Source organism: Notolepis coatsorum (genome assembly GCF_963971535.1).
Source record: "Notolepis coatsorum genome assembly, chromosome: 12".
In the NCBI taxonomy this organism is placed as follows: domain Eukaryota; kingdom Metazoa; phylum Chordata; class Actinopteri; order Aulopiformes; family Paralepididae; genus Notolepis; species Notolepis coatsorum.
The window spans coordinates 48,754,369-48,778,194 of record NC_140176.1 but is presented as its reverse complement, the minus strand read 5'-3'; the positions used below and the strand labels follow the sequence as shown (position 1 = coordinate 48,778,194).

The window sequence follows — 23,826 nt, the reverse complement described above, 5'->3', positions numbered from 1 at the left end:
CCAGCCTGTTTCAAGACATTGTAAGAAATCAAGCCTTGCCCTGGGTTAATTTTACATTTGAAATGCCCAAAATGTACCAGGGCTCTTGTCATGTGGGGCCACACCCCCTTAACTCAATCTGGTTTCCTACCCAGAGTTTTAAAAACAAAACAAGGTGCTAGAAGAATTTGGATGACTTCACATAATGAAGGAACCAATGCACTGTCGTCAAAGTATTGTTTATCTGTCATAAAACGGCTCAGCTTTTGACATTTTTCTCCACTTTCCCGACAGAACAACGAGTATTTACAAGAGAGGCTACTTCAAAGAGCGCCCACAATATCGGAGAGGTCGAAAAAGGTGAGAAAGCAAAGGTCAAAGGTCTCTGACAAAATAAACAGATTTCAGATTCATCTCTTAACGGGTTGAGTTATTTTCCTGTGTGTGTGTGTCTGTCTGTCTGTCTGTCTCTCTACAGGTGCGTCGGGTGCCAGGCTCCAGCGGTCGGCTGCACAAAACCGAGGATGGCGAGTGGGAGTGGAGCGATGAGGAGCTGGACGAGGAGAGCGAGGAGGGCAAGGCCGCCGTCGCTGCTTTACGGGTGAGACGGAACTCACGCGTGGCGTCGCCTATCCAACACACGCGAGCGCACGTTTATAATAATACCATCGGCCGTCTTTACCGTATCACCCGCGTCTCATTGTCTTTTGTCTGTCACGTTCAGCAGCATGTTTATGATTATCTGAGGGCAGGTGTTCCGAGCCAGTTCAATTCTGATGAATGAAAGAATGAACCTAAGGACATTTTAACCTGCTAGAGCAACTGTTCAGCATTTTTCAAGGACTTGTAAGAATTGCCTTGCCCTGGCTTAATTTTACATTTGAAATGCCCAAAATGTACTAGTGCTCTTGTCGTACGGTGCCCAACCAGAGGTAACCCCTGCAACCCACTTTGGGTCCCAACCCAGAGTAAAAAATCATTAAAAAAAATGTGCTAGATGAATTTGATAATATATTTGAATATAATATTATACTGTTAATATAATATAATGTCTATAAATATAATGTATACCGTCTTGTCTTGTCTTTTTATAAATCAGTGCATCACCCCAGTTTCTTTTGTCTGTCACGTACAGTAGCATGTCTTGTCCACTGTTCCTCTTACTGAGTGTTTACTGTGTGTGTGTGTTCTTTGTGTTTGACGGTAAAAGGAGCTGCAGCCGAAGCCTGCTAGCGCATCCAGGCGACAAGTGCGCTTCTCCTACCCACTCGAGCTGCCCGCGGCCAGGGTTGTCCTCTTGTCCCCCACAATACAGATGGCTCTCCGCTAACAAGGAAGGGACTCTCTCTGCCCCGGCAGCTAGAGCTAGGGAGCGTATGAGGGCCGCTAAGGCAGGGAAAGGGCCACGTAAGGGAGGAGGTGGAGGAGACAGACTATCTAGAGTGAGGGCCCCATAAGTGTGTTAACTGTATGATACTGTCCAATCTCGCGCTGACTTACAAACTAGTTCGAAGTTGTTGTCACGCACACAGACTCGACACTTCTGCGTTCTATCTTATTATCTTTGCAGTAACGATAAACAAGCTTATTCTGCACTTGTCGGTCTGATTGGGTCCTTATCAACTTTTGCATCCACTTTGAAAAAAGAGCTTGTAGGTAATTAATGGAAAGATTAGACTTGCGTTCCTTGCTGTACTCCCCCCTGGGGAGAATCAACAAGGACTCTACAACTGTCAGATCGGGTGTGTGTTTCTGTTTACAGATGGGTGTCGTTCACTCGAGAGCTGATAGCGGTGATTTTGTTCTAGGACTCCAGGCGTGACTTGTCATACGGTGCAGCACCAGACCGAGGAAACTATGAAAGAAGGAAGGGTCATCACGTCACTGTGTAGCGCGTTAACGTACATTGGTGCCAAGTGTGGGAACGTTATCTCCTCGTTGATGACCTGTCATTTAAACAGGTTATTATATCTGATGTCAGAATAATTTGCAATTTGTTGCATTGTTAACTAGCTAACGTTTGATTATGGGTTGATGTATATTTCCTCATATAGCTTGTATATATATATTTTTTTTATTTACATCTCCCATAGGCTTCAATAGAACTGGCTGGCACCAAAGTCTGGCACCAAGCAGAGCATAGAACTCTGGTATTCTGATGTCATGACCCTTCCTTATTTTATAGATTCCTTGCACCGTGACCAGACCAGGTTATGTAAAGGGTTTCTGCTGAGCATCTGTGTGGCTCACTGTGGTCGTGTTGAGTTGAACCTGGTGAGAAACTGCCCATCGCTCACGTCTGATTCAGCCAACATCTCTGCTAAACATTGGAAGGAGTATATTTGTGTTTTTCACCGACCGTGATGTAGATTGCACGGACAATTTGGCCCGGAAAATAAACCCACGCCCACTCGAAGTGTTATTACATCCGTTACGCTAGCTATAAGCACGGTGCTATTTCCCATCATATTTTAATGATATGTTCTCTTTACATTGTTTTTGAGAACAGCGTAGCAGCAGATGTCCAATGTCCCGGTGTCTGCTGACTATTGAAGTTCATAACCCAAGATTAAGTAAGATGTTTCAGCTCTTTTTAGGTGACGCAAAATATTGTGGCGAGCAGTTAGTATTTGCTTTGAGATCTACCTGCAAGAGGTAGGGAACCACCCCCAGGAAAGTGGAGACTTTAGTTTAAGTGAGAGAGTTACCTATCCTGGAAGCCATCTGTATTTTCTTTTTCTATTTATGAATCACTTTTTTATTTAATTTATATTTTTCATACTGACCAAATCAAACCTTTAATCAATACGAAGGCAGATTGCTTGTGGACCTTGTGACTGACCAGCGGTTGGAGCACTACTGTAACTAACGCCCAGCAACCAACTCAGATTTTTTCCCTCACCAATCGAGCTGTTTTATTGTTTCAGTTTTGTTTTGTTGGCTTCTCTTAAAATGGCAAACTGAACACTTCTTAAGAAGAACCCGCGAACTCCCATGAAATGATTTCCCCCGACAGGCTAATTTACTGACTCCTTTTTCCAAGCCATCTGATTTTCCCCTCAATATTAAAGGCTCAATCTGTAATTTTGTTTTATTTAAAAAGAAATTACCACAATCATTTTATTTATCTTTCTCAGCCGATCATAACTAAAAATATTGGTCTGTTTCACCATTCATTCAAACCTTTATTTATTCTTGAAAGAATCATTGAGGTTTTCCCTTATTTCCAATGACGTGGAGGTTACAGGCAAGTTCAAACAGATCAAAACACAAATATAAACAAAGGAAAAAAGCTGATTAGACATTGAATATTTAGGGGGAAAATGCAAAAAACTAAGTATTTATTAAAAGCAGTCACAGACTGAAACAGAGAGATTTGTAATTGTGTTTTTAAACTGTCCATAGGTTAGTTCGGTATAGATTTTTAGCAAGAGTTGAAGATCATTCCAAGAAGCTGGGGCATTAAAACAAAGGCTGACTAAGCATATCCATAGTCATTTGAGCGTGTCAGATAGGGTCCATAGTTCCAATCTTGCAACATTGTGACATTTCCTGGCAATGGCCTTAAAGAAAAACAGATTCCAATGTTTATTTGTTATTATCTATCACCAGTAATAGATCTGAGAGCAGAATGATAGACTATGTTTAGAGGTTTCAGAGTGGAAGGAGTCTTTTCTCATTGTCTCAGAGTCAGCAATACGGTAAACAGTAGTGTCATCCACATAAAGATAAACTTGACATACTGAGACGTTATTCATTTAAATTGTAAATAAGATTCGACCCAGGATTGATCCCTGCGGGACACCTTTTGTAATGGGCAATAATTCTGATTGGGCTTTCCCAGTTTTCACACACTGAACTCTCTCGGACAAGTAACCCTGAAACCAAGCACCAGCATGTTTATAAATATTACCAATGTAAACAACCCTTTTGCAGTATGGCAAGTTGGCAACACATTAAAAACAAATGAGTTGTTGTCTAGTAGTGTTAGTCTTTGGATTAAGAGACCCGTCAATCAGTTTGGAAAGTCTCCAATCCTATGTTTTGAATTTTTGTGGTGGGTGGGGCTACCCTTTTGTTTATATTTGGATTACAGATTGTGCCTTTAACGTGAAATCGACCCTGTTCTTACCCCATAGATAACCGCATGATGAAATATGGCTTATCGACGAGCCCATATCTCCCTATAACGTCTCTCCTCGGTAACGACCTGTCTAAATCAGATGGCATGTCTCCTGGGCTGCTGTGATGTGTCTCACATCAGCCTAGACGTCCTCTCAGAGCGGTCGGCGTGTCTTCATTCTACACCTGACTCCACGTGTTGCCGGGAGTCGGGTCTGGGCTTTCAATCTTACGAATTTTACCAAGTAACAAAGCCAGCGTCATTTTGCTTCTTGATTTCCCCTTGTCTTTCTCTGATTCTGCTTCTTAGCGTTTTAGCTTTTTATTTTGTATTCTTTTAACGCTAAATCCATATATTTATAACCTGCGCTACAATGGTCGTCTTTACCCTTCACTCGTTTATACCACAGTTATCAACACCTATAACTCACAAGAGCAGTTAGGAAAAAGCATTGTTTTTATGCCCAGAGACGGTGTAGTGGTTAAGAACCCCCACACACACTCACACACTTCTGGAACCACATGTAGGATCGAATCCCGCTAGAATCCCCTCTCCTCTGTCTCCCCTGCTCTTGTCTCCCTCTCAGCCTCCTACTGTCTCCTTAACCCTTTCACTACCACACTACAGAAGGTTAACCTTTCACTACCACACTACAGATGGTTAACAGAAGGGCTCTGTAGTGTGGTAGTGAATGGGTTAACCCTCTGTAGTGTGGTAGTGAAAGGGTTAACCCTCTGTAGTGTGGTAGTGAAAGGGTTAACCCTCAGTAATGTGTTAGTGAAAGGGTTAACCCTTCTGTAGTGTGGTAGTGAAAGGGTTAAAGGAGCAACACCAAGGTGGCTGCCAGATCTCCTTTTTACAAAAAGGAGGATCAAAGACAAAACAGCACTTGTTTTGACCCGCTTTGTGCTGTAATTTGAGATATTTCTTTGCAGTACACATACATATACACCCCATCCCCCCCTTCACGTTGATTACATCATTCAATTGAATGGAAATGTGATCAATCAGGTGAACAGATAAATGAAAGTAAACGAGTGAGCCTTGTCAGACAGACACACTTGCTTGCTCTGTGTCCTACCTACCTGTGTGTGTGTGCGTGTGCACGTGTGAGTGTTTATATGTAGGTACACGTGTTTGCCTCGCTTCAAACATCCTTGGGGTCGTTGTGTTCCGAGTGTTAATCTCCTTTTCTCCCCTTTTCACAGTCGCCAAGAGTGAAGGAGGGATCGCAGAATTCAGAGGTTCGTGACCAGATCAGTTCTGCACAGTGTACTGTACCCGTGCCCCGCTACATTTAAACCTGATCTACAGCCGTTGCTCTCAGTTTTGCTGATGCTATCTTAGCAAAGTGTTTGCACTAAACTTTGGGCTTCCTGATCATGTCTAAAACTTATATTTGATACTATAACTTACATACATTATGTTAGTAATCTATGATTCTTATGTAATGTTGGTTTATTTAGCTTTTAACCCTTTCACTGCCACACGACAGAAGGTTAACCCTTTACTATCACACAACCGACGGTCGCCGGGTTAACCGGCTGTTGTGTGGCAGTGAAAGGGTTAACCTTCTGTGTATTGTCGCAGTGAAAGGGTTAACCGTTTCATTCATGGTAGTGCAGCAGTGAAAGGGTTAATATATATATATATTTTTTTTTTCATTGTTTTGTTCTCATGTTGGTTCTAAGATTTTGAATTTACTTGGATTTTCCATGGTTATTTTTGTTTTGTTAAACATTAAATTCTATTAGATTATATGCAAATGTATTGTCATCATACAGCACAAGTACAGTACAACAAAAATAAGTTTGGCATCCAACCAGAGTGCAAATGTAACAGTAGAGTAACATATATAAATTAGTATTAATGAGTGTAGTGCTAATCAGATGTATGCACAGAGTTGTAATTTTAATATGTACAGTGATACAGGTATAAAGACAGTTTGGTACTAGTCATACTGGCCAGCAGCATACCTAGTAAGAGTAGGTAAGGGATATGTATAGATATAGTATCTACAGATATGTAAATAAAATGTTTATTATAGATTATATGCTAGATGTATAAGATATTGATTTGGATAAAAAGGGTTGTCCTAGCGGGCGTCACAGCAGCGAAGAAGCTAATAGCATTGAGATGGAAGGAGCCTGAGAAGCTCACAGTGATTAACTGGTCCCTAACACTGTTGGATGTGATTTATCTTGAGATATCCACGGCGCGGGTGATTGGGGTGGGGCAGGCTGGTATTGACCTGTGGTTTGCAACAGCTGAGAAGGTCAGGACCGCCGTGTGCGGCTGAGCGGGGTTGAGGTGCTTGTTCGGGGGAGTCCGGCGGTCTCGTGGGAGGGGGAGGAGGAAATGTCTTGTCTGTCTTGTCTTTTGTCTTGTCCTTCTTAACTTTAACTGGGGGAATTTTATTGGGGGGGAGCTATTTTGCTATTTTGCTATTTCTTCACTGTTTGGGCACTTTTGCACGGAGTCTATGGAACACTCTGTAGGTTTTTGTTTTTCGAAAAGGTTCATTGTTTTGTATTTCTGGTCGGGTACTCAGGGTCAGCGTTTTTCTACCTCAGGATCTTAAGCCGTTTTGAGGCTGGGCTCCAACCACTGTGTGGCCTGGTGACAATTGCCACATTGTTATGCAGCTGGAAATCTCTGACATCACTGATATGCACGTTTTGAGATGACTCAGTTTGGTGAGGGTGAGGGATGTGAGGGGAATTGGAAGAGTGCGCCAATATGAGAATTAGAGACATAAGTCTTATTGATATAGAGCCACACGGCCGGGAAACGGCACTGAATACTGGGAAAGGCCAATTGTAAGATAGTACCCCTTTAAAATTAAAATGTTGTTTTATAAATTGTTATTTCTTTTATTATTATTGTTCTGTAATCTCCCTGTGAAGTTCTGTGTATTGTTATTATGGTTATTGTATTGTGTTGTCTTGTTTTCATGTTAAGTAATAATAAAAAAATTTGATAAAAAAAAATATATATTGATTTTGATGTATTTTTGTAGGTTTTTCAGACGACGGAGGCTTTAAGTAATACTCGCCTCAGCCCCACGGCCACCGGTCAGGCAGAACTACCTCAGGCTGCAGGCCAGGTTCCTGCACAGCCAGCCAATGCCCTACCCGCTGCCCAGGCTGCGACCCCCACGCCAAGCCGGCCCGGCGCCGCTACCCAGGTTAGTGGACCATGCCGTGGCAGCTTCTAACTCTGCACACTCACTCATTCATTCACCAGTGACCAGGTTTAAGGTCCAAAAGAGTAACAGCCAGAATTTTTTATCTTTTTTTCTCCTCCTTCTTTTTCCGATTTTTCTCCCATCCCACCCGTCCTGGTTGTTGCACACTTTCCCCTACTGTTGGTCCGAGAGACCGGAGACTGTCACATGCTTTCCTCCGACGCATGTGCAGCCAGCCGGCAGCCAGCCTGGCCGCGCAGATTCTCACTTGGAGAGTGTAACGTGTGGGAGGCGGCCCGCACTACCTCTCTCCAGATCCTACCAATAGGGTCCAGCTGCAGACTCGGAGCCTCGGTCCAGATTGGAACTTCCGCCCTGCCACAGGATTATTACTCCTGTGACAGGGCAATGCGCTGATTGGCGGAAAGTACGGAAGTATCTCGAAGTACGTCTGACTTATCTCGAATTACGTCTGACGTTTCTCTACGTTAGCGAACGTTAAACGTTGTATTCATAAAATAATATAAATTCAGCAGCATGGGGAGGGCCGGGGGGAGGGGAGGTACAGGTAGTAGAAGACATAGAGGTACAGGTCACATAATTATAGTACAGTGGAGAAGTAAAAATAGAATAAAAAGGCAGTGTAAACAATATACAATATTATTAACTCTAATAATAACACACCTCGCGGGCTCATTATAATACGAGAGCCGTGGGTCTGCATTGTATAGAGCGGATCCCCCGGCCGTATTCAAGCGCTGGAGCGCTTTGCGATGGATCAAACTGTATTAATATAGTAGTAATAATAGTAGTTGGCTAGTTGCGCGCTTCTGGCCACCTCCCGCAGTGCGCGCATACACACATACTGTCTGTAGCCTATACAGTACGTGCAAAATTAGTTGTCAAGAGCCAATCGCACAGGTTGCCTCATCTCATCTGGCTCTGCAAATAGATCTAGAGTCTGAATATCATATATAGCCTGCTGATGATCTCTCTCGAGTCAAATCCATTCTGAGAACGGAATGCAGTGCCCGCGGCGAGGGTATTGATTGATTGATTGATTGATTGATTGATTGATTGATTGAAAATTGTATTAACAGATCATGCTGGACCTACAAAAGGCCTTTGACACTGTCAATCACTCCATTCTTGATTGAAAATTTTATTAACAGATTGCAGAATGGGTACAGTACAGTACAGCTCAATACACACAATTGTTAAGGGGATGCAGACCAGAGAAAGACTTTTGTCTTGTTTACATCAGGGTCCCCCATTTTCAATTCATCATAACATATGACATACACGACATACAGGTAGACAGTACTGCTACATCTATACATTTATGACATACCAGATTTGCAAATATAGTATTGTTTGTGATACAAAAAGAGTCCAGAAAAGAGAGTATATACATTTGACGTAGAAACTGTACATTGGAGGAGGTTGGGTAGGTGGGGGGGGGGGGACTGTACATTGGAGGTGGTTGGGGGGGGGGGGGGTCGGGTAGGAGGGGTGGGTGGGTGGGTGACACTGTACAACTGTACAAGCAAAACTGTACATTGGAATATTGACAACCATACTTGGTCATTTACTGTACATTGGAGGGGTTGGGTTACAACACAGGAGCAGAGTATAAACAACAGTACAGTACTGTTTCTCATTCCTGTACTGTTGTTTATACTCTGCTCCTGTGTTGTAACCCAACCCCCTCCAATGTACAGTAAATGACCAAGTATGGTTTTGTCAATATTCCAATGTACAGTTTTGCTTGTACAGTTGTACAGTGTCCCCATCCCCACCCACCCCTCCTACACACACCCCCCCCCCCCCCCCCCCCCCCCAGGGCGAAAGTCTTTCTCTGGTCTGCATCCCCTTAACAATTGTGTGTATTGAGCTGTACTGTACTGTACCCATTCTGCAAACTGTTAATAAAATGTTCAATCAAGAATGGAGTGATTGACAGTGTCAAAGGCCTTTTGTAGGTCCAGCATGATCTGTTAATACAATTTTCAATCAATCAATCAATCAAGACCCTCGTCGCGGGCACTGCATTCCGTTCTCAGAATGGATTTGACTCGAGAGAGATCATCAGCAGGCTATATATGATATTCAGACTCTAGATCTATTTGCAGAGCCAGATGAGATGAGGCAACCTGTGCGATTGGCTCTTGACAACTAATTTTGCACGTACTGTATAGGCTACAGACAGTATGTGTGTATGCGCGCACTGCGGGAGGTGGCCAGAAGCGCGCAACTAGCCAACTACTATTATTACTACTATATTAATACAGTTTGATCCATCGCAAATCGCTCCAGCCCTTGAATACGGCCGGGGTACCGCTCTATACAATGCAGACCCACGGCTCTCGTATTATAATGAGCCCGCGAGGCGTGTTATTATTAGAGTTAATAATATTGTATATTGTTTACACTGCCTTTTTATTCTATTTTTACTTCTCCACTGTACTATAATTATGTGACCTGTACCTCTATGTCTTCTACTACCTGTACCTCCCCTCCCCCCGGCCCTCCCCATGCTGCTGAATTTATATTATTTTATGAATACAACGTTTAACGTTCGCTAACGTAGAGAAACGTCAGACGTACTTCGAGATACTTCCGTACTTTCCGCCAATCAGTGCATTGCCCTGTCACAGGAGTAATAATCCTGTGGCAGGGCGGAAGTTCCAATCTGGACCGAGGCTCCGAGGCTGCAGCTCGACCCTACTCGATCCTACCCTCGCTGAGCAGGCGCCCCGACCGAACTGTAGGGGTCGCTGTCCACAATGTCCAGGACCCACCCGCCAGCTTTCCCACCCTCTAATACTGCCAATTGTATTAGTGTGAACGGCCAGCCAAGCTGGTGACAACGAACGCAATCTCCGCTACGCCACCTGACCGCCCTAACAGCCAGAATTGTTAAAATGACCAATGCTGTTGCACCTTGAAAAATGTAACGCATTTCTTTATTAATTTATTATATGGATACAAATCTAAATTCTACTCTGTTTGTGTCTTTTTAATTGATCTTATTTTGTCACTTGTTTTCATTTTTATTTCTTTAAAGTCCAACCAAAGCATTATGTCCCTTCCCTCCAAACGTGCTTTGAGAAGAGACACAAGCAGCCTTGGGCTAGTAAGAAGTTATGACTGCGCTGTTATTATTGTGTATTAAATATAGTTATGGCTGACGTAGCAATTTCCAGATCCATACCATACCACCAAGAAGCTAAGTAAGGTGTCGATTTTGCTGAATTCTTTCTTTCAACCATGTATTGAAAAGCAATAATGTGTGTGTGTGTGTGTGTGTGTGTGTGTGTGTGTGTGTGTGTGTGTGTGTGTGTGTGTGTGTGTGTGTGTGTGTGTGTGTGTGTGTGTGTGTGTGTGTGTGTGTGTGTGTGTGTGTGTGTGTGTGTGTGTGTGTGTGTGTGTGTGTGTGTGTGTGTGTGTGTGTGTGTGTGTGTGTGTGTGTGTGTGTGGTGACAGACCTCAGCTGCTGCAGGTGATGCTGTTAAGTCTCCTATCAGTCTGGTATTACGGTTAAGGTGAGTGTCTTTTACTCACCTGGTTCAGGTGCGTTGAGATGGAAGCCATCTTATTATGTAAATGTAGTTACCTTTTCATTACCTGTTCCATAACAGAGAGACAGAGAGAATGAATGCATATAATGTATCTGTAGGATAAACTGGGATGTGATGTCATTCAAAGAGGCTGGCATCTTAAGGCACCTGGGTTATTCATAATATGGTCTAGCTAGTGGATAGATATATAATAGGGGGGAGAATAAATATCACCATATTCAGGAGGACTTTTGCTATTTTGTATTTGTAGTTGTTTTGGAATTCCAGCAGAGGGCAGTAGGGCCTTTACACATCTCTGCTCCTCCTCTTTTCTGAATATGGCCCCAGCAAACTGTGTAAAGTGACCTAACGGGTGATTAACCTTCTCCATCAAACCCTGTTCCTCTAACTCTGTCTCACAGAAACTTAAAGAAGGAGCTTAACGACATCCGCTTCGAATTCATGCCAGGAAGAGGTGAGTAAATAGATAGTGTGAAGCAGGGTGTTGCTGAAAAAGAGCATGTGCTCAGCAAATCTACCCTGGTAGAACCCTGGTAGGTTCCTGAAAAGGAAGAAAGAAACTGCCCCGGTAGCATCCTTTGCACAACCTCTAGCCAATTCTGTTGCTAGGAAACAGCTTCGGCCCAAATTAATGAATGAATGAATGGTTTTATTTCGGTCTTCTTTTACAAAGCAATGTACAGTAGTAGAACATTTATAAACAAAAGAAAATGACTGAAAAGGTGTAGGCTGAAGCTGAGGCTTATAATTGCCTACCATTTTTTACATTAGATTATTTGCACACACAAAAATAAACATAATTCAGTACATCATTTTGCAAAAACAAAAGGTTACAAAAATGTATTTCCTGTCAGCTACTGTATTAGCACACACTACAACAAGGAAACTATAAAAGAAGGAAGGGTCATCACGTCAGAATACCAGCGTTCTATGCTCTGCTTGGTGCCAGACTTTGGTGCCAGACTTTGGTGCCAGACTTTGGTGCCAATTCTATTGAAGTCTATATTCAAATAAAAAATATACCAGCTATCTGATCAACCAATATATCAAACGTTAGCTAGTATGCAGCAAATTGCAGATGATTCTGTCATCCGAGGTAATAATAAACAAGGAGATGGCGATCCCATTCAACTCTGTGTCAGCCGAACTGTTCGTTCACGTGCTACACAGTGACGTGACGACCCTTCCTTCTTTTATAGTTTCCTTGCACTACAACAAGAAGTGAACCTGGGCGCATTTTAGAATGTTTGTGAAAAAGTCTATGTAATGATTAAAAAGCCTCCATGTTGACCCAGTGGTGACGGCGTGTCTCTCCGTCTGTCTCTTGTCTCTCCAGACACGGCGGAAGGCGTATCTCAGGAGCTGGTGTCGGCAGGCCTGGTGGATGGGAGGGACTTGGTCGTTGGTCAGTCACATTCAGCCGTACACACAAGCATTATATTCTTCCTCAATAAAAGGTCAACATTATAGACTATTCTTTTGCAATACTGTGATTGATTTGGTAAGTCTGTGCATTCCGCTGTCAAAGGTCATTATCCAGCGGAAACATTGGAAATGCAATCTGCACAAATGAACTTTGTGAAACATGATTGATTTCCAGATGTGTATATAATTTAATGAGCTGGGTGGAAGAACAAGGGACCGTATCTTGATATTGATTTTGACGAGCGTGACAAATGGGATATTTCTGCTCATGCCGGTGGTTTGAGCTCACTAACCTGACGTGTGTCTCCAGTACATCGGTTTTCTGTTTACCAACATTACTAGATGAGCAATTACCAGACCCTTCCTTTGGTCCACACCGCAAAAGGAGTTTGTCCTCTGCACAGCTTTTTACCTTTTGTCCAATGTCTTGTCTTCTTCTCTCTGGTCAAACTGGCACCGCTATGATGTCATTCAGAAGGTTGACATCTTTATGCACAGAGCTGATTATGATCATGATATTTAGAAACTGTCTCATCTTTTTTTTATATATATATTTTTTTATTAAATATTGTTCTCTTCCCTTTCAGTTGGTGCTAATTTGCAGAAAATAGTAGATGACCCTCAAACCAATAAAAATGTAACTTTCAAACTGGTGAGTTCTAACAATATTCACTCGGGTCTCTTTCAGTGAACATCTTGGCATTCTATTTATAACTGTGAGCTACAAAAGTCTTTAAACAGCTATGCATTTTAAGGAACACTAAGCATTATGGGAAATGCGTTTACCGTCTTTTCCAGAGTCAGACAATAAGATCGATACCAATTTTGGTAGCACTTTATAATAACACCCTGTTATAATACATTTATAAGGTGTTGTAGATAATGAACTAATCATGAACAAACCATTTATATACATTCATAAATGATTATTAAATCATTTATAACTATATTTGTATAACATTTACAGATTAGTTCTACATTATTTATAACTCATTATCAACATTGTACTTGATTTGTTCATCATTAAATAATGTTGTTTAATGTGTAGTTAGTAACACATTGTAGATGCTTTGAAAAATGGATATGAAAAAATGACTATAGTGTATCTCCATTTATTTTTCATGTTCAACAAATGATTTGTTAAGACATTCATAAAACATTTATAAATCATTTGCAGATGCTATCGTGGGGGCCAATCTAAAGTGAAGCCTATTCATCATTAACAAGTGTCTAATACAGTTAATTATTTGTTTACTTTTTCATCACATGTTACAAATGCTGTAGGCAGCTTTCGGATACACCCTTCTTTGTGACATCAAACAGTGACAGAATTAGGACTAAAGATAAATGCAATTTTATTAATATATAAAATACATGTGCATGACATAGTGTAACATCGGGGGGCACTAGGACCCAGGAGTACCCTGGCCAGGTAGAGTATCTAGAGAGGAAGTCTCACGCGAGCGAGACTTGACGTCACGTGTGTTGCACTGTTGCCGTCTGTTTGAATGGAAGCACAAGTTATCCGTGCTGTGTCTATACTTTCGCTTTTAATAAGGTATGAGCAGGTTAAACACCTTTTTTTGTTGGTAAATCTATTCCATCATTTCCGACCTACAAACAACTCTTATGTTGTGTAGACGTTTGTGTAGATGTGGTGGCCGCTAACGTTACATTTGTTCGACACGACACACAAGAGTAATAATTATTTGTGTCGTGTCATCATCACTGAGCACACTGAGCACACATTAGGAACACATGTAACGTTAGCGGCCACCACATCTACACGAACGTCTACACAACATAAGAGTTGTTTGTAGGTCGGAAATGATGGAATAGATTTACCAACAAAAAAAGGTGTTTAACCTGCTCATACCTTATTAAAAGCGAAAGTATAGACGCAGCACGGATAACTTGTGCTTCCATTCAAACAGACGGCAACAGTGCAACACAACACACGTGACGTCAAGTCTCGCTCGCGTGAGACTTCCTCTCTAGATACTCTACCTGGCCAGGGTACTCCTGGGTCCTAGTGCCCCCCGATGTTACACTATATGTCATGCACATGTATTTTATATGTTAATAAAATTGCATTTATCTTTAGTCCTAATTCTGTCACTGTTTGATGTCACAAAGAAGGGTGTATCCGAAAGCTGCCTACAACATTTGTAACATGTGATGAAAAAGTAAACAAATAATTAACTGTATTAGACACTTATTAATGATGAATAGGCTTCACTTTAGATTGGCCCCCACGATAGCATCTGCAAATGATTTATAGATGTTTTATGAATGTCTTAACAAATCATTTGTTGAACATGAAAAATAAATGGAGATACACTATAGTAGTTTTTTCATAATTATTTTTCAAAGCATCTACAAATGTGTTACTACACATTAAACAACATTATTTAATGATGAACAAATCAAGTACAAACAATGTTGATAATGAGTTATAAATAATGTAGAACTAATCTGTAAATGTTATACAAATATAGTTATAAATGATTTAATAATCATTTATGAATGTATATAAATGGTTTGTTCATGATTAGTTCATTATCCACTAATGCGTTATAAATACTTTGTAAATGGTATACAAATATAGTTATAAATGATTTAATAATCATTTATGAATGTATATGGTTTGTTCATGATTAGTTCATTATCTACAAATACCTTATAAATGTATTATAACAGGGTGTTATTATAAAGTGCTACCCCAATTTCCTCTCTGTACGTTCATTAGAAAGCTATCCACCTGCAAGTTAGCCTAGCTTAGCACAAATTAATGGAAGCTGATACAAATCGGCTAGCCTAGCTTAAGATTCCCGGGAGAGGTGTTTTTGGCCAACAGTTACAGGCTAGCTGGTCCGTATTAGAGGATGACATCTTTTCGGGATTCCCGTCGGTCCCGCGGGATTCCCACGGGATGGGAGTCAATTTCACTTTGAATCCCGTCATTGGGCAGGACCGGGAGTAAAAGTCAACGGGAGCAGAAGGGAGTGGGAACTATGACAACAAAATCAACGGGATTTGGACGGGAGTGATACATTGGTGCATCACTAATGTAAATGTTTGGTGGTTTTATATTTAACTAACGCAGACATCAGGGCTGTACAGCGTGCTATGAAAGAATCGGTCTGTGCGATGAATGAATTTACTGCACTAGCACCCGTGCGATAGGCATTCGGTTCATATCGATACTCTTATTTTGAAAATCCTGTGGCAAGTCTCATTTCCGCCCAAGCGCAGCTCATTTTGCGACCAGGAAATAAGTCTCTGCCTGTTTTTCCCTGCAACGCTTCCAATGCATCTTACATGCTTTGCATCCTCACCAAAACGAATTAGTTAGCTGCTACCGGTACCTAAACTAAGCTAACCCTGGTCAGAGGCAGAGAAAACAGTGAGGAAAGGGAGGGAGCGGGGGAGCCTCAGCCTCTCTCTGTCCCTCTCTCTACGTCAATGATTTTAAGTAGGTGAGGTCAAAGGAGTTTGATAGTATTTACTGAGGATGGCCAGATAATGTTGATATTTAAACATAACAAATATAATACATAATAAATGTATACATGATCATGCAACATAAAAAAAATTAGGAACTGTTTGGGAGAGGGAGGTAGGGAGGGGTTTTAGGTTGTGTGTTGTGAGTTCCAAAAAGTTATTTCAAGTTTAAGGGTGCTTTCACACCAGAGCTGTTTGGTCCGGACTATCGGACCAGAGTTCGTTTTCTCGGATAGTCCGCTTTTTTTGGGGTGGTGTGAATGCTCAGTCGAACTCTGGTGCGGACCAAACACCGAATTCTGGTCCGCCTGAAAACGTAGGTCTCGGTTCGCTTCATCGGACCAAATATAGGAAGTGACGCGGCGCTGTCCCGCCTGCTCTACTTCACTGTGAAACAGAGAGAGAGAGTCCCTGCTGTCAGCGGAGCGGAGTGTGCTGTGTGCGCGCGCGTGCGTGTGTGTGTGTGTAATATGTATGTGTGTGTGTGAGAGAGACACGAGTGGATGTTGCATGTTTGTGTTTCGCGGATTTCACTCCTGAAGGGGAGGGATTTCCACTCGCTATTGTGTCCAATAGACGAGCGCCCTTTTCAACGTGTTCGAATGTGGTGTGTGTGTGTGCGCTGGGCTGCTCCTGATAATTGTAGAGCTGTCCCCGAAGCCTGTTTTTGGGATTCTATATATATCCAATAGACGAGCGCCCTTTTCGACCGCGTGACATTGTTCAGAACGTTTGGTGCACTTGACAAATTCCAATGTGAACACAGACGAACCAAATGAAGAATGCAACAATGTTGCAACTTCACCCCCCAAACCGCACAGAGTCTGCACCGAGTCCACCAAAACTATATGTGAAAGCGCCCTAAAGCTCAATATATCAAAATGTGGCACTTTACAGTGAACAGGAGGTCTATTTGTATTAAAACAATCGATTTTTTTCATTTAAATGTCTGGAAGAGCTTAATTTCTTTCTTTCATATTATATTTTCATTACCTTTTTTGAGTTGATCTAAATGTTACTGATTGTGTTGAATGGTCTTATGATATTGTCTCATATCGATTGCAGGCACCTGCATCGTATCGTATCGTGGCAGACTTTGTGATATTGGCAAATATCGTTGTCCAAAGAATCGATATCGTATCGTATCGTGATGAAACTGGTGATTCCCACCCCTAGTAGAGTCCATACATCCAACACCAAAACCCATAATTCCTTACACGTAACGTGTCTGGCTGTGTGACGTCAACTTGTCAGCATGAAAATGACAGCCAAACATGGCACTGCAACTAAATAACACAAAACAATAGGCACATTTGTGACTGTTACAAATATAACACGTTTTATACTTGTGCTACAAGATTTTGGCCTGTGCTACAAAACGATCAACCTCTGTAGCACCAGTGCTATGTGCAAAAAAAGTTAACGTACAGCCCTACAGACATGATGTGACCCATGTACTGCATATTTTATACTGAGGAAGAAAACGGAGCAGGATTGGTAAACGGGAGTGGGATGGGACTGGGAGTGGGATTCTATAAAAGTTTGGCTCCGGATTGGGACGGGATTGGGATCAGTCCTCTGTGGGAGTGGGAGGGAGTGGGATTTTTTCTAAACTCTCATTTGGGATTGGGATGGGATGGGATTATTTCTGTGGGAGTGGGAAGGAGCGGGAGTCAAAATCCACTCACATGTCACTCAGCCTCTAGTCCGTATCCACTGGCTTGCAGCCACATAGCTTTCTACTGAACGCACAGAGAGGAAATTGGTATCCATCTTCTTGTCTTGACCTTTAACATGTATTATGGTTAGCCAACATGTCGCTGACTATCGCTTCTCTCCTGTCTCTTTAGGCTTCCGGAGTCGAGGGGTCTGACATGCCGGATGACGTCAAGCTCATGGGCTTCGCTCAGCTCAGCATTAGTTAAACTGTTGTTCTATCTGGGACCGTGACTTGCCTAAACAATGTGAAAGTAACACACAAAAAATCTAGTTTAAAAAACATATTATATTTTTCCCCCACCCGCTCTCTGGCTGTAAAGAAACCACTACTGCCAAAGAAAACAGTAAACATTTTGACACCCTGTAGAATTACTCAAAAACACATCCGTCAAGTCAGGGTGGTTGGCTGAAACATACATACAGTAACACAACACAACAGTGCAGTATAAGAATCACTCGACAACAAACAAACAAAAAGGTTTACAGTGTATATGTAGAAGTATCAGCAAGTATCAACAAGAAAATGTTACTTTTATTTTTATTTTTTTCCTCTGTAATATGTGATGCATTTGCACAATCTGAACCAACAGCCCTTGAGTCCTGGTAGGTGTAACAAAGGCCTTATCTTCAACAGAACTACTGAATGCACGTTTTTTGGGGAGGGAGGTCCCGCCCCCCACTTATGATGTTGGAGCATTATGTTTTGTCTGAATTTGTACGAACGTGGTTTCAGTTGCTATTGTTAAACTTTTTTGCTCTTGTTTTTTTTGGGGGGAGGGTAATTGGGGGACACCTCGCCCCCCTAAAAGTGAAGCTGTCTGAATGTCACAATGCCCTGTTCGAAGCAATAACACGTACACTTCCTTACTCTCGCTAAAACAATGCAGAGCTGAATTACATCCTTTGGGAAAATATGTTGATGTGTTGCCTCATGTGGCAACGTCGGTTTCCATGATGGCCTCCATACAATAAGAGTCATTAATTATTAATCATAGTGGTTTTTGCCGTACGTGCAATTAGTGTGAGGTGTCCGTTTGACAATGTCAAGGCCATACTGGTCACGGAGCATCCCTGTACAAGGTTGGTTTATATTGTATGTAGTTTTCTCCAGCAATAAAAAAAGATACCCTTAATGTTTTACCTGCCCTCAACAATCTGGCTCTAAATTTTGCCTTCAACTGATTTCATGTTTTAATTGATGTATTTTAGTGGCTCAATGATCTATGAAATTGATCCGTTATCCCCATTCCATTAGAGGTGTGGTTAACGTGCGAAACCACCTTGTGGATTCAAGTGCTTTAGTGTCGACTCGTTTTAATTGGTCTAATTGACCCTATCTCAAACCCCACCCTCTTTTCTTGGTCCACGATTGGAGGATCAAGAAAAGAGGGGCGGGGTTTGAGATGGGTCAATCCCAAACCCTAGACTGTCGTGGAAGTACCAGTGAAAATATCATATACACTTTTATTTAATTTTTATCTTTGTGTTATGACTTATGACACAAATCTTTGGAGCAAAACACACATGTTGGTGTCAAGTCATTTCTGAAGGCCTAACTTTGGGAGATCTCATATATTTTTTAAGAAAAGGTTAGAATATCTTTTTCTTTTTTTACACCGTAACACGGTCTGTGAATTTTCCTCATTATCATAGTTTATATATTTTAAAGTTATGTACATTTTTTAAAAGGTTTTACAACAATCGTAACTGAAGCCACAAAGTGTTGTGTATGACGCAAATGTCTGTCCGTATGTCTGTGTATTGGTCCGTGTCTTAGTTTTGGAATCAGTTTCTCAAATGCGTAAAAATAATTAAAATAAATAAGACTAAGTGCATATTTGCTAATGTGGGTGAAGAATAAGTACTTGATTTAACTTGTATGTAAATAATGACATTGGCTTTGATTTGTTTTTATACTGGGTGTTTCACTCTTGGCCTTTTTCCTGTCCTACAACATGATTGGGGATGTAGCGCTGTGTGACAGAGGAGGCTGAGAAAAAAGGACAACATTTGCAAGTTTGGCAATTTGATATCCTTGGTTTTTGCGGGACATGCTGTCATGTATGCAGCTTTATTTACATGCGGCTCATATACTTTTCAGCCTTGTACTTTTTTTGAAAAGTTTGAACGTATTTTACTTACTAAAGAGCTGCAGAGTCCAGCCGGGATGCCCCGCTCGAAACCTGTCCGGGCGGTTCAGAGAAATCTGAGTCAACATCAAAGCAATCCAGCCTCCTCTTTCACTCTAATGATACCAAAATGGGTCCATTTGCAGTACTTATTTTAACCCACTGCTAAAGTCCTTTATGTTTTTTTTTTGTATCAATTCTTTTTTTTCTTTTCTCATTCTTTTTAAAGCATTCAAAAGGAAGGTTATATGTCGTTTTATGATGTTTTTGAAATGTTCAGCTGTGACGCTATCCGAAAGGTATATTGTTTGGGACGATTGAGGACGAGCATCATCAACACAGATGACATGAGTACTTCTGGTCCTCCCATCCTCTCGAGCCCCTCTATAGATATTTATGCAAATGTGCATTATTATTAATAACACGGTTTAGTGATGAATGTGCATCTTGTGTTTGGCATTGACCTCAATATGGGAGGATTGATTAGTACTCTTACAACATTTAGACACGCCAGCAGAATTGACTCTGTTCAACCTGGCCACGTGATGTGAAACGTGCCCTTCCAGATGCCTGACGTTATGAAACCACATATCGCTGCTCGCAAACATGGCGTAAGGAGGGGGAGATCTTTGTATATCGATTATTAAAGTTGCATCCGTGTTACATTTTACGCTATAGCCTTAAACACGACCAAGTCCTTTTTTGTTCAGACAACGTTGAGGTTTTGATCCCGGTTCTCTGTGATAATGTGTAATGTGTTACACGTGAGGGTGTTATCAGTGGTGCAGTGGTGATTCCATAAGGGGTTGCACTGTGTTTTAATGACGACACGTACACACACGCGAGTGGAACGCATTCCTGTGTGCTCCTGCTCAAAGAGGTGGAACGGCGTGCAACCCCGTCCCATGACCACTGCATCACTGGGTGTTATGTTCAAAGGGTGAGTGACCCGACAACGTCATTGTCCCGTAATGTGGAAGGTGGCAAGCAAGCAAGTTTTCCTAATGACAGTATTTGGTGCCATTCTCTTGCCGTAGTCTGCCAAAGCAGATGAGGACGGGACAGGTGTGACTATGATAAGCTCTGAGAGAATTCGGTATGTGTGTGCGCGCGTATGTGGCCTAGATTGAGCCCTGCTTCCAATGAAGTTTGAGATCTATGATCTAATGGCTGTATTCATCCCTTCTCCCTGCGCCAACCCTTTGCTGTCTCGCTTTAGTACATCATACCTTAACAATGCTGTAGCAATTGAACCGATTACCTTCAAATACAACTTTGTCTCTAGGCAATAACTCGAAAGCTGTAATATATTTGAATTTTCCACTTGTTTTAATTTTTATCTCATTCTTTAATTTGCTCTATTGTTGGTTTTTGGAGTTCAAAGCATGTTTCTCTTGATTATTTTGGATCAATAAAGAATGAACATATCAGCCTCCTTGGAGTTTTCTTCTCGGTATGAAGCGGAATGAAGTGTTGATATTGATAAGCTAGGAGGTTTGTTAGTTCCAGTACTTCTCAAAGCATTTTCACATAGGACCCCAACATGTAAATATAATAGGCCATTTGATAAGGTATTATCCCAGGGACCCCCAACTGAGAAGATATTTCTTGTCGGAAGACTTATCAGAATAGTAATTTGTATAGGCCTACATTCTCTCATTGTGCTAACTTCTAGTGAAGAAACTATTAGTGAAATGGGAAACCCTGGTGGTTCCCGGACCCCCTTTGAGAACCAATACATTAGACTATTGTTATGTCAGGTCAGGTGATGGCCTATTCGATTTTGGGGGAAACTAAAGAGATTACCTGGGGGAGGGGCTTGAAACATTTGGAAAGTAACCAACATTTTTGGAGATACTTCTTCGAAGGTAAAATGAAAATACTCAAGTAGAACACATTGTACTTTTCCCCCCACTGCATTTATCGGAACCCATCATTTACTATTTACTAAAGAAAACGTTTGCGTATTAAAAGCTTGCCAACAATCAGTGACATCATAACTGGATACCACTTAATATAACCTTTAGAGGTCAATGAGGGTTGAATGCTCCCAAGCACTCAGGGGCATCGTTCTGGTATGGCATGGTATGGCACTCGCCATAAATTAAAAAAAAAAATTATAATTGCAATTTTTTATGTTGATTTAGAATTCGTATGTCAACATTATGAACGAAGCTTTGAACTATTCGGTACAGCCCTAGCATGTTTTGATATTGTCAATTATCTCACTTTTACTAGGTGACTTTTATGTGACTTACTGAAATATGCCACAAAAAAAAGGAAAATGCACATAGGGATGTTTTTTTTATCAAAGGGCAGCAGAGACAAGTGATACAGGGACACAGGTAAGGTCTTACAATGGCTTAGTGATTATAACAGTGCAGTTCAGCATTCAGTAACCCATACTTTTTGTTAATGTGTTTTTGATACTACATTCTGTTGAACACACACCTCAAAACCGTACCTAAGGAAAATTGGCTCAATTGTTAATTCTTAAATGTTAATTTGTTTAGACTAATTATTAATGTTGTTTGTTAATCTTATTATGAAAATTGTTTTATGAACTTATTTCACTTTACTTTTGTTTTTGTGTTTTTTATCCAATGATTTAATGAGTTGAGGCCCCGTATAGGCCCATCTGGGTCTCTTGCCTCTACTCGGCACCTTTATACACTTTCTGTCATGGTCAATGTTTTTTACTGTTTTGCTGAAATGGTGTGAAATAAATAAATAAGCACTGAAGCTAGAACACTACCTAAAAAGTCACTGTTTCATTGTTGTTTACAATGGCACATCTTCTAGGCTTTTGTCTGGTTCACAGTGCCTCCAAATGATTTGAGATTCAGATTGACATGAGATATTATAATAATTCTAAGAATGACATGTGTTGTCTATATTTTGTAAATTAATTGCAGGCTCCGCAAATGTAAACAAATTCCCCACACCCAAAACTCCATAGATGGTGCACATTTAAGTCGAATTTTAATTGGAGGACTTATACCAGAGTACTATTTTATATGGATATTTCTACTTCTAAGGAACTCGTTAGGAACTCTAAGGTCGCCTCATTGCACAATGCTGGACACGTAGCCTATGAGGGGAAGAAAGGTTTATTATCCAAAATGTTCAGTCTAGTTTACTTTGGTTAAAAATAGCCAGAGGCTGTCTGCTACCTGAGGTTTTATAGGCCAAAACTGGGTTACAAAGCAAACTGGTGTGAATAGATTCTCGTCTTGTCGGACACGTCTGATGACGTCTGTAAGAACACTGTCAGACTGTCGCCTAGTGTCTTGAGCTTAGTTGATCATATTAACTAGTCAAGGCTGTAAGAGAATATGTATTTTAACACAGAGCTTATGAACATGTCCAATAAGCTGTACAAATGATGATGTAACATATAACAATTTACTATTACAAGTGCTAACATTGAGGGGAGAATTGAAGGGAGAATTGGCGAGGCGAAATTGGGATGGGAGAAAAATAGACAAATAAGGAGAAAAAGTGTATATATAAAAAAAAAAAAGTGCTAACATTTTAATTTTGTGATGTCATCAGCTACAGCTAAGTCTGGAGCAGCTCCATAGAAAATATTAGGAAAGATGATGAATTAAATTGAAAAAACTGTATTAGTCCCGCAACATAGGGCAATTTAGAAGATGAATACGGCAAACAGCTGCACTTCTACACATTCAAGACAAAACGGGACAAGAAACACATGACACTCCAAAGCACAAGAGACATGACACTGCCAGAACGGGATCCCTACATTGTTGATCTGTCAAGTCCAATAAATAAATTCGGTCAGTACAAAAAAAGTGCACTTTCGTAAAAAATTATTAAATCAAGGGGTCAAAAGGTGCTTGTTAGTAAACTGACCATTCCTTGTACTGTGGCCATTCACCAGTCGAATGGCCTCTGGAACAAACCCAAACTTCCTTCTGTTTGTTTGCAGGCAGGCTGTCTAAAGCGCTTTCCTGAGGGCAACAGGTCAAAACACACATGAAGGACATGTGTGGAATCATCAATTATCTTATTATCTTATGGGCGACACTGAGGACACCCAGGGGAATGTTCTGATTTTAATTACATTTTCCATTTCAGAAGTGAAAACACTACGAATAAAACCCATTTGCGTATAAAAACTCAAACATGCTGTGGGTCCACAAAATCAGTCTCACA

General features: G+C 41.2%; 1 protein-coding gene across 2 annotated transcripts in view; it reads left to right on the top strand.

Annotated features, from left to right (window-relative positions):
- The window catches only part of oxsr1b (oxidative stress responsive kinase 1b), a 198,506-nt gene extending 177,433 nt beyond the window's left edge, over positions 1-21,073 (top strand). The window contains exons 10-19 of one of the 2 annotated variants that reach the window (XM_084326513.1): positions 274-339; positions 458-580; positions 1,190-1,267; positions 5,311-5,346; positions 7,122-7,289; positions 10,776-10,834; positions 11,272-11,324; positions 12,207-12,275; positions 12,883-12,947; positions 17,650-21,073. In XM_084326513.1, the coding sequence (XP_084182639.1) occupies positions 274-339; positions 458-580; positions 1,190-1,267; positions 5,311-5,346; positions 7,122-7,289; positions 10,776-10,834; positions 11,272-11,324; positions 12,207-12,275; positions 12,883-12,947; positions 17,650-17,724 (792 nt within the window). In that variant the 3' untranslated portion in view covers positions 17,725-21,073. The remainder of the gene's footprint in view (positions 1-273; positions 340-457; positions 581-1,189; positions 1,268-5,310; positions 5,347-7,121; positions 7,290-10,775; positions 10,835-11,271; positions 11,325-12,206; positions 12,276-12,882; positions 12,948-17,649) is intronic. The other variant, XM_084326512.1, reaches the window with a different exon arrangement.
- Positions 21,074-23,826: the final 2,753 nt, after the last annotated feature.